This window comes from Pseudophryne corroboree, chromosome 5 (genome assembly GCF_028390025.1).
Source record: "Pseudophryne corroboree isolate aPseCor3 chromosome 5, aPseCor3.hap2, whole genome shotgun sequence".
Lineage (NCBI taxonomy): Eukaryota > Metazoa > Chordata > Amphibia > Anura > Myobatrachidae > Pseudophryne > Pseudophryne corroboree.
Window position 1 is genome coordinate 175,112,547 of NC_086448.1, and position 12,173 is coordinate 175,124,719.

At 38.3% G+C, this 12,173-nt stretch overlaps 1 protein-coding gene across 1 annotated transcript in view; it reads right to left on the bottom strand.

Moving 5' to 3' along the window:
• Positions 1–6,937: 6,937 nt before the first annotated feature.
• SHH (sonic hedgehog signaling molecule) overlaps positions 6,938–12,173 on the bottom strand; it is a 12,326-nt gene continuing 7,090 nt past the window's right edge. The window contains exon 3 of the mRNA XM_063921894.1: positions 6,938–8,646. Coding sequence (XP_063777964.1) covers positions 7,949–8,646 — 698 coding nt within the window. The 3' untranslated portion in view covers positions 6,938–7,948. The remainder of the gene's footprint in view (positions 8,647–12,173) is intronic.

Consider the following 12,173-nt stretch of genomic DNA (forward strand, 5'->3'; position numbering starts at 1 on the left):
TGTGATATCCTACATGAATAGTGAAACCTAGAGATTTGCACCCGGCCAAATATTGGATTTTGGTTTTGGATCTGTATCTCCTTCATGGTTTGGATCTGTATTGGTTTTGCCCCAACCGCCCTTGTGGGTTTTGGATCTGTATTTTTTTTTATTTTTAGAAAAAAATCATAAAAACAGCTAAAATCACAGAATTTTGGCCTGCTTTTGTTCCTAACTTATTATTAACCTCAATGAGATTCATTTCCACTCACTTCCAGTCAATTTTGACCACCTCACAGCTCAGAATATTGCCTGAATATATTTTAGGTCAAAGGCTGCAGTGAGCTGGCTGGTTACTAACTGACAGAGCAACGGCACAAACATACGGCAGTTTATAGCACATATATGAAACATTGCCACACAGCAGTGCAGAAATAAAAACTGGTGCAAACTGGAATTGTCCTTGGGCCCTCCCTTCCACTCTTATGTTGGATATTAAAAAGGACATGCACAGTTTAACAAACCAAGCACTTCAGTGACAGGGACTGACACTTTTGTGGCTAAAGTGCAGGCTTTGTTTGGGCACCCACAAAACAATTTTTTGGAATGACTACTGCCGATCACTAATGAGTAGCATTATAGTCTTATATAAAAAAAATAAAATCATGACTACGCCCACAAATGACGTAACATGGAGGAGGTGCCTAGATGGTTCACTTCCCTATCTCTACTAACTTTGGCCTCACAAATGGAGCAGATGCCATCACAATCATTGTCAGGATTTGTGGAAAAATAATTCCACACCCAAGAGGTGACTTTTTTGGTCCAATGCCCAGGCATAACAATGGCTTTCTTTTTATCACGGGCAAGAACTGCAGCTGCTGGTGGCTGACTTACAGTATACACACAACATCATCAACATCGTCAATATCAGATATTAGTAGTATACACATATCCCACTCATCCTGTTCCACATCCACACATGAATCCTCAATTTCTATTATGCCCTCATAACCATCTTTACGTGTACTGCTCCCCACATGTGCAGATGGTGCAGAAATTGTGGAAAGAGATGAAAGAGGCTTCTCTATGAGGACAGTGTGAGAAATTTCAGATTCACACATAGTTGATGTGGACACCCCTAAACGTTCCTTGGGAATGTATGACGGTTCTAAATGCACAGTTTGTTCTACTATTTTAAAAAAAACAGGTGGGTATACCAGCGCTGGCTGAATTACATAAATAATGAATGGACGGTTGGTTTAAAATTAAAATAATCTGATTTTATTATCTAAAATAACTAAGAGAATAAAATCCCTTCTAGAAAATATGCAGATGCAAAAATAATAAACAGTACATGGATTATTGCCACCAATAGAAATGTATATGTATATTGCAATACAAGAGAAGTTCCACTTCTGTACTCCTGTATAGTTCAGGAAACTTGGCTAGGACACTTTCCTGTGTAAACAGTCACTAGGTATGCAATGGGTTTACCGGATATGTTGAAGCATAGATCCCATGATGTAGCATCAGCCTTAGGTGGAGTCCAATTATGGCTGGAGGGATGATCCGGAATTTAAAATGCTGTAGAGCAAAGTCCCATAATGGAGCAGGTGTCCAAAAGTGTGCCAAGATGTAGCAGGAGTTAAAATCACAGCAGCGTGGAAAGGCTCAAGCTCTATGCATGCTCCTGAGGAAGCTGGATGCTCTGGAACCAGCATAACGTGTAGAGGTTGAGACAAGTTTCCTGAACTATACAGGAGTACAGAAGTGGAACTTCTCTTGTATTGCAATATACATATACATCTCTATTGGTGGCAATAATCCATGTACTGTTTATTATTTTTGCATCTGCATATTTTAGAGAAGGGATTTTATTCTCTTAGTTATTTTAGATAATAAAATCATATTATTTTAATTTTAAACCAACCGTCCATTCATTATTTATGTATACGTTGGTATACCCACCTGTTTTCTTGTATTTGCTATGTATTAAGGGATTTTAGACCATCCCTATAACAGCTGCTGTTGACAGCGCACTTGTAAATTTTTACTTTGTTTGTTCTACTATTTAGTTGTTTTAATTTTTTGACACCTCTTCTAGACTCTGAGTGAAAAGGTCTTGTATCGTCATGAGAAGCAGAAGAAGATGCCTCACTGACAGTTGCAGAACCACCACTTGTAAATAAAGGCCAAAGGCTGAGTCTTTCCTTGCCACTTTGTCTGGTGAATGACATATTGCCAATTTTATGTTTCTCTGCAGCAAACTTCCCTTTTGATATTTTTTCTTTACCACTGTACAATTATATTGCTTCTTTGATTTTACATGCCCTGACTGAAGCCATCTATACCCTTGGGCATTGGCCTTAGTAGATGACATTGACAGACTTATATCATCATGACTGGTGGCAGCACCTGCACCACTAGTATGTGTTTCCTGCTCTCCTCTCAATTGTTTGTTCTCCATATCTATTCACAAACACGAACGAAGTGGGGTACAGCACACACCACAATTTGTACAAAAAATGTGCCACCTACAGTGTCACAATACATGTGTGAGTCAGAAATAGTAATAAAACACTGTGGTTTAATTTCACCAACAGTGTTGAGCAATAAATACATGTATGAGTACAAAATTATATTACTGTGGTACCACCTTCACCCACAGTGTCACACAATATGTGTATGAGTCAGGAATAGTAAGAAAACACTGTGGTTTAATTTCACCAACAGTGTCATACAATATGTGTATAAGATGAGTACGTAAATATATTACTGTGGTACCACCTTGACCCACAGAGTTGCACAATATGTTTATGAGCCAGGAATAGTAATCAAGCACTGTGGTTTAATTTCATCAACAGTGTCGCACAATATGTGTATAAGTATGAAATAATCTGTGTCCATGCACACAGAAGACAATGTCCAAAAAATATGGAACGTTCTATAAGACTACAGAGGTAATTCTATATTAAATGTAACTTTGGAATGAGCTGCACTTAAATATCAGGGTAGTATCCTCTTACATCTCGTCATCTCAAACTTAATATTTCAAAGACAGAGTTAATTATATTTCCACCAGCCAATAGTAGGTACCAACCTGATATCTCTATCACTGTTGAAACTTGACAATCTACCCTACCCCACAAGCTTGCTGCCTAGGTGTCATCCTTGACTCTGATCTGTCCTTTGTTCCCCACATTCAATCTGTCTCAAGATCATGTTACATGCATCTAAAAAACATATCCAAAATACGACCATACCTTACACAAGACAGAAGACACTGCTAAAACTCTAATCCATGCTCTCATTATCTCCTGCATTGATTATTGCAATAGTCTCCTAACTGGTCTTCCCAAAACGAGACTCTCACCACTACAATCCATTCTGAATGCAGCTGCGAAGCTAATCTTCCTCGGTAGACGTTCATCGTCTGCAGATCCACTCTGTCAGTCTCTCCATTGGTTACCTATATTCTACCGTATTCAATATAAAATACTTTTACTCACACACAAGGCCATTAACGAAACTACACCAATGTACATCACTTCTCTTATCTCAAAATATCTCCCAACTCAACCTCTTCGCTCTTCACAAGACCTGCGTCTCTCATCCACACTCATTACTCGCTCCCACTCACGATTGCAGGACTTTCGTCGGGCTGCACCCACTCTGTGGAATGCCCGACCATGCACAATAAGACTCTCCTCTAGTCTCCAAACCTTCAAGCATTCCCTGAAAACTCACCTCTTTAGGCGAGCATATCAAATTCCAGAACCGCCCACATAACTTTCATAAACCTACCTATCAAATTCCATCCACTCTGCACAGTCCACACATATCCTCACATGTCTTCTCATTCTTCACTCTCCCTTCCTCTCGACCCTGGTTCATCATTGCTGTATGACCATATAATTCAGTCCACCAAGAACCTTTGCAACCTGGCAGACAACTGTGCAATAGATAGAACCTATCCTTGTGTATACATGCCTGTTTCCCTATAGTTTGTAAGCTTGTGAGCAGGGCCTTCCTACCTCTATGACTGTTTGTTATTACCCAGTTTTGTTATATCATTGTTATTTCCAATTGTAAAGCACAACGGAATTTGCTGCGCTATATAAGAAACTGTTAATAAATAAATAATAATAATTATACTGAAATATTTTATCTTTGTTTTCCATGCAAGTTTCATTTTTTTATTTAAACAGGTCCTTTTAGAATCATGTATTGGTGACATACTTTGTACTAAGGTAAAATTTATACCTAATCAGACCTTAAGCGAAAGTGAGATGTTTGTAAAGAAAGTAAACAGCTCCTCTATTGGGATCAGGAGGTCGGCTGTGCAGCACATGAGATGCAGCCTCCAGGTCCCAACTAATGCATGAGTGTTATAAGCCATTTATCGGCTGATGCTCCTGCATTGGCACTGCATACACATCCATACTATAAACACCCACTTATCTGATATTGGGAGAATGGCCAACGATTGTATAGGTGTGTACCCAGCTTTAGGCTGTAGGGTGAGGGTTAGACTTAAAGGTTAACGTTACCACCACTGGATCAAATTACTGTCAGAACTCTTGATCAGCTGACCACCAAATCAGATGACACAGCTGCATCTCCAGAGCCACAATTGTTGCACCTCCTGGACACAAAGTTTTGTCCCCATTCTAATCATGACAGCATTTCATCAGTGCATTATTGTCATATTGTCATTCTCATATCAAAATTTTGGTGGATAGATAGATAGATAGATAGATAGATAGATAGATAGATAGATAGATAGATAGATAGATACTGTAGATAGATAGATTCATTCATTCATTCACACACATATTTGTTGAGTACTCACCTTTCTTGCCCTATAGTTAGGATTCTCTCTAACATGCACTAAACATATCCATGCACTCATACAGTATGCCTCCGAAGAATCTTTTTATGTGCCAATAAAGACATTTTTTTCAGGACTACACTGGAGATGTGCCACTTTCAATGGCTCTGCTGCTTTCCTTATTAGGACCTATTAGAGCCCATCATTATGTGTAGTACTGTGTACTTTCATTCAGCTTTCCTTATAGGCTTTGGTGCATGTCACTGATTTGACATTTTAGTGCCTCACATATAATTGATCTGGTTCTGCAGATCACAAATATATGTTTGTCTATGTCTCCAGTACATATCATTTCTCACAGCTATAAGTAATATATTGCTACAATCTTGTGTCAAAGGGGTCTATTCATGAAGCAGCGATAAGAGTGGGGAAGTGAGCCTGTGGAGAAGTTGCCCATGGCAACCAATCAGCTGCTTCGTACAATTGTATAGTATGCAGATTATAAATGTTACTTCAATGCTGATTGGTTGCCATGGGCAATTTCTCCACTGTCTCACTTCTCCGCACTTTTCACTGCTTTTTGAATAGACCCCTAAGTATGAAAACTTTTCCATTTGCCTTAGACTGTATTCTGTGCAGGGTGACAGAGAGTTCAGTCTCTGGTAGCTTTGCTCAGCGCCAGGCTGCAGCATTACACACTGGCACAGCATTTCACATGTAAATATGAAGGAGGCCTGCTAGGTATTATTCCTGGGTATCAGCATTCCTGTCCGGGCACAACACGACATTTCAGATTCCTGTCATATCTGAAAATGAATCATTAGCTGTAATGAGCATAGGTGACTTGCTGTATCTGTCTACAGAACCATTGCGACACGTACTGAAACTTGTAACATTGTCTATCAGGTTGTCACCTTACATTCAGGAATTATCAGTGCTGGGATCATAAAATGGATTCGCACAAATGTTCTTACTGATAAAATCTTGATCCAGTATAAATCCTCTTACCAGCTCTGTGTTAAAGGAAAAACTGAAAAATGAATATATTAAAATAACTTAATATTCATGATCAAATGCTTTGAGTCGCATTTATCCAGTGTTTACAACTAATGAGTCAGTGGTGACGTGTTTAAATTGAGATAGATAGATAGATAGATAGATAGATAGATAGATAGATAGATAGATAGATAGATTATATGTAGATAGATTGATTATATGTAGATAGATAGATAGATAGATAGATAGATGACAGATAGATGACAGATTTATCACATAAGAAAATGCCTGCTAATTTAATTATACGTGCAATTGCGGGACCATAGAGTACAGTAGCTACCTAACTGATTTGCAACATTGTAACAATTATAATATTATTAACAACACATACATCTTCACTGGCATAATCGTAAGGACTCTTCAGGGCTGCTGAATCGGCTTTAATTCCCTATTCACAAACGAATGACACCTTCAGGAATGGCAACCAAGGGTGGTGGAACTACAGGTTCTAGCAGGGTATGTCATTATTTCACAGGAGCTCAAATGTCACAAGATGGTTATACCTGACCATCAAATTATAAAATGAATATGTTACTGTAGCAGATCTTTTGTGTCTACATTATCCGTCATTATTATTAGTAGTATGTAACTAATAATACCAAGGAGATCTAACAAAAGCAAATAGTTTTAGTGCCTAAATGATATATTCAGTGCAGTATCCAATGTAATCGTATAGATTAAATAAGGATTACCGGTGATTTACAGTAATTATAAGTGAGTATGAAAATTTATGAGGCGTATAAACGATGCACAATACTGTTACAGGCTATATTCTAAAGGTTGTTACACATTTTTTAAACCATTAAGTCAAAAGCAAAATAATTATAAACTCTTGGTTAGCCGGCTATGGATGTCCAGCATAGATAGCTATTAAAAGTATTACTTTTAAGAACTTGTTTTCACAAAAGTAGCATGCTCTGCCACTTCGTACAGGAAAGATCCGCATTTAGCAAAACACGCGCAACACAGGGCAGAAAAATGCATGATCCTTTATATTCAATTTAAGAAGAGAAAACAAATATAATACAATATATCAATATTAAATATCAAGCAAGCTGTGCATAGCACACTTTATTTCTATAAAACTATTAAAGCCGTTACAAAGTATTCCAAAAAATACATTTTAGTAAATTTACAGCGGTTATTCAATTTATTAATGCAAATCTTCAACAGTCTTCATCCACTGGAGGTCCTAATTTATGTGCGCTTTGTATTTTCTTAAAAAATATCACTTTCTAATAAACTCTTTGAGGATAAAATTACAAGATTCCTACTGTAAAAATAAAAACAAAATAAAATAAAAATAGGAAGTTCGTGTAACAGTCTATAAGTTACATGAGTGTGACCGGATGCAAGTTTATACAAAAAGAAAAAAAAAACATTTTAAAACATAAAAATGACAAAACATAGATAAGCGATAACGTTACGTTGCGAAACTATTTAAATTAAAATAATATATTCTCGTATTGTACACTATTTCAAAAACGAAATGCCATTCAGTTAAGTATTGATCTCTGAACAAAAATCTAATTTACAATTCTGTGTATAAAAATATAATTTACTGACCCCCCCGCTGAGATAAGTCTTTGCTTACAATTATTTAACACTTTAGTGACAGCCAGCACTAGCTAGACCTTTTGGACACCTACAATAGAGGCCTGTCAGGATAGTGAGGAACAGACAAGGGTGATGTACTGTATAGTACTAAAAGTTAGGACTGAATTCACATGTAGAAAAATAGCATCTGTTGTGTTACTATGGACCCAACCAAGCGAACTTTCGTGACTCCATTAAAGATTCGCATGAGAATAAATTACCAAAGAAACTAATTAAGGCTTCTCGAATGTTTCGTTCATATTAAACATCTAATCGAACAACAGACAAATAAATATTCAGTAGGAAATGAAGAAAAGTTCAATGTGATGCAAGAACATAAAAATAATAATACAGTCAATAATAATAATAACAACAATGACAGAAAATTGGGGAGGGGGGTTGAGTCTGTTCCTTTAGTGTCTACTTTGCACTGTCCTACATTAAAAATCCATGTCTTTCTCAATGTAATGGCTGGGAGATATTTCAACTGGATCCCGATGACATTCCCAGCGGGTGAAGGGATTCGTTATCCAAGATCCATGTTCCTAACTGATAAAGTGTCTGTGAATACCAGTTAATTCCCTCACCCTGAAGGGAAGTGGAAGATGGTTTGCTATAGTCTGTAGGGGAAAGGATTGTGGAAAGTTTAAATGCCAATCTGAGTGGGGCAAATGCCGCATGTGCCCAATTATGTTCTTCAATGACTGCATAGCAAGAAGCAAGAACCCCATTGATGACCACAGTCCCATGAGAAGTTAGGGGTGCATAAGCTCCAGTGTCTTCCTCAAGGTAGACTCTCTCCACGTTAACTACCTTCAGACCCATCATTCCTTGATCCACAATGAACACCTTATCTCCAGGACGTATATTACTGGCAAAGACAGACTTGATGGACCTGGTGGCATTGGTGGGACTCTGGGACAAGAAGACTAGGTGAGCTGCTGTCAGGCGTATGCTCTCCTTAGGGTCGGATGTCTCAATGACATAGAACAGCATCTTCAGGCTCTCCTGCTTATCTATGAAGGTGAGAAAGTCGCTGTAGACCAAGTTCCCCTCCTCATCTGCTGCCAGCACCCGATCTCCTGGCCTAAGGTCTCTTACTGACTTATTGCCGCCGCCCTCCATGGTCACTGTTGCATTGGCTGGGAAGCAGCCACCGGATTTTGCAGCCACCGAGTTTTCTGTAAAAAACAATACAAAAAACCCAAACAAATGAAATTGTTGTTTTTAGCGGGAACAATATCCCATGACACAAATCTCTGGCATATTATTAGACCCCCGCAATCTCACAATCCTAATTCTATAGCCACACGCTGAAATATTTCTGCCTGCACTGGAAAATACAACTACTGGTCACTGTATAGACTTGGGGAGCCCATTTATCAATAAAGTGCGATGTCATCCCGATAACATCGCTCCAATTCGTTGGCCCTTTGCCTGGAAACATTTATAACAAAAAGCTGATGATAAACTTTATAATGTCTGTAGAGAATAAACAGCGAAACAGCAGTATGTATGTATGAAATAATGGCGTAAAGAAGACATAGATAACCTGCAGCTTTACTACTGTTATGGTACTACAGATTCCAATCTGGCCTTAACGTTTTTGGCTGACTTGTAGTTCAGCAGCAGATGGTGGGAGACAGTTTACCCAACTGGACAATGCATGGCCAATTAGACCGAACTAGAACAAGTGGGCGTTAGATACACTTAAAATTTGTGAAATTAGAAAAAAAAACTATTGTGTGGGTAAATCTGATCCTTGCTGAAATAAAAAATACATTATACACATATTTAATGAGAGTGATTGTGACAAACAACTGGTATCAAAACACGAAATATCCCTACAATGCAAGTTTAGCTCTGGATAGCGGTGACTCTCTTGAGTTCTTCCACTAACATAAGGAAGCAGAGCTCTTCCTAACCAAACCTTAGCGTTAGAAATTTAATTATTCCTTAAATAAACTTTCAAGCCTGCATTTCGTTACCACAACAGTAGTGGATCACTCAGGAAGAACTAGCGGGGTGAAAATTAGTTTTTTATTGATCTACTAACGACTTTATAACGCCTAGTTAACAAATTAAACAGTGTTGTTTTTAAAAAAAAACTCTGGAGAAGTAGTTGGTAGCAAACACTCTGAGCATTTTTTTTGTTGTAGTGTCTGTCTTACTGGCTGGTCCCATGGAGCTGGACTCAAGCAGGGAACAGCTTTGTTTGCATATTTTGGGGCTGTTGAATAGATCTCATCCTATACAGCCACTCTACAAACATGCCAATGAATTGGCGGAGGTGTGAAGATCTGGAGGCTTTGAGTAGCACTTGTTTGGGTTCTCTAATTAAAATCCAATTGTCATTCTGATTCATGTAACAAAATGGAGGCACTCTTGGAATAGAGGATGCTTCAATTTCTTCCCAGCTTTGCCCATATTTGCTCAGGTGCAGGAACTCTATGTGCTAATTCACACACATACTCTTCAGAATCCGAGAGGAACTATTTGCATAGCACAGCCACTTTTCCAAGACACTCAAATTGAATTTTAAATGTAATAGTCTTGCTCTAAATACACTGTGAGCTTCAATCTGCCTCCCTGCCTCCCTGTCATGGTGATAATAATTCTCATCTCTGGGGCCCATTGTCCTGGATCATACTTTTAGTAAACAAGATATCTAGAACATAAAGAATCTTAGAGCCCCTGAACTGTGGACTTTAATCTCCTAATCAAATTCCCTCACATGAAATGGAGCTAGGACAATGGTAACCCTGCTTTAGCTATAGGAGTCCAAGCTGTGCTCTTGAATTGAGGACAGTTCAGTCACACGACCTTACATGGCACACCAATTCACCAGGGTAATTCCAAGCCCTACCATATAAAAATGTATAAAAGGCTGCTTCAGATGAAAGTAACATGTTCAGATGACATATCTGACCAGGGATACCTCTCGGTGTAGCCTGGCTCTACGCTCTATCTGGCAACTGCTCATGTATACTGCTATAGTCTATGGGAGTTGTTGCTGATCTGTGACAGTGTGTGGCGTTCTAAGCGCATGGATAGAAGCTATAGCCTTGCACGATGTGATTCTATGTGCAGTCTTTAAGGAAATGGTGAATTCCAAGTCATGTAACATTTACTGACAAGAAATAGTCTAATGACTATTAGGGTTATTAGAGCATTAAGGGTTCAGTTTTATTGGAGTAGCCTCCACAATATCCCCAAAATACACCCTGATGCAATGGGTGCGCCAATACTGTCATTGTACAAATCCCCGGTGGCACAGTCCGGCAGACCTCACACTGTACACAACACATAGACATCGGATACAAAACAGGGGTGACTGAATAGTACTGCATATACGTGCATGTAATAAGTCATATTGCCCTTGTTGGATTCTATAAACTTGTCCCAAAATCCGTTTTCTTATTAAAGAGTTAAATAGAAACGTTGTAATTATGGTATAATCCAGTGTTTAGAGATTAAGGGGTATATTCATGAAATAGTGAAAAGTGTGGAGAAGTGAGCCAGTGGAGAAGTTGCCTATAGCAACCAATCAGCATTGAAGTAACATTTTATAATTTGCATACTATAAAATGATACAGAGCATCTGATTGGTTGCCTTGGACAACTTCTCCGCTGGCTGATTTCTCCACACTTTTCACTGCTTCATGAATAGACCCCTTAATCCGGCCTACTATATTTATGGAAGAAAACAGGGCTCTATCAACTCCCAATAAAACAACAACACAGCCAATATTAAGGTCTGAGAGTAAACAATATTTAAGGGCACAATGGACGTCATGATATTCTACAAAAAAAAAAAAAACTTGATGAGCGCAGTCTTTAATAAAAGTTGTGTCATCTTCAAATTACAGCACTAATAGCCTACTTTATTTTCTGACTGGCAGGGAAGCCTTTAAAATGCATGTATGCTACACAAGACTGCTGCATGTGTGTGTGTGTATATATATATATATATATATATATATATATATATAGTTAGTTGTGGGAAAGTCCTATTACATTTTATCTATCTTCAATCCGCACCTGAGGTGGTCACTTGGTCACTTATTACAAACTCCATTCCGTATGCATCCAGTATAAAATGTGATATGATCAACTGTTCGCCATAGTTATATTTCCGATGTATTTATTTTTAAATGTATTTGTACATCTCCTTCAGTGGCTCACGAAAACTGTCCTGTTTGGGATAAGGCAGAAGAGCTGGCTCTGTCAACTAAGTAAATGTATCAGTGCAATGTTAAGGATACCCTTAAAACCTTTTCTGTTCAGGTAACCCCAATCAAGGGCTTAGAATCCTTTGCCTCTAAGGGGTTGCTGGAATTTATAGTGCCGCAACAGTTGGTCAGCCACAAGTATCCCAGCTCTGGAAAAGTTTACCAGCAGCTTGTAGAATTTAGTAGATGTAAGGCAGAGAGTCTGATGCATTTCTTAGCTAAGGAAGTCTTAAAATTTATAGGTTGCTGTGCATCCCAAAAACCACACTACTTCTGAGGACTAATTTTGTTGATAGAACTTAACAGAGCCGGTGAAATTTTAATTAACTGCTATATGAGTGCTAAATATACATACTGAGGGACTACTTTAAATTAAAAACATATTTCCTTTATAGGCTATTGGGGACTTGTGAGGGCTCTGTTATTTATCATGAAAAGCCCCACGTTTGATCATTTACTACCGTTATAGGGGTAAG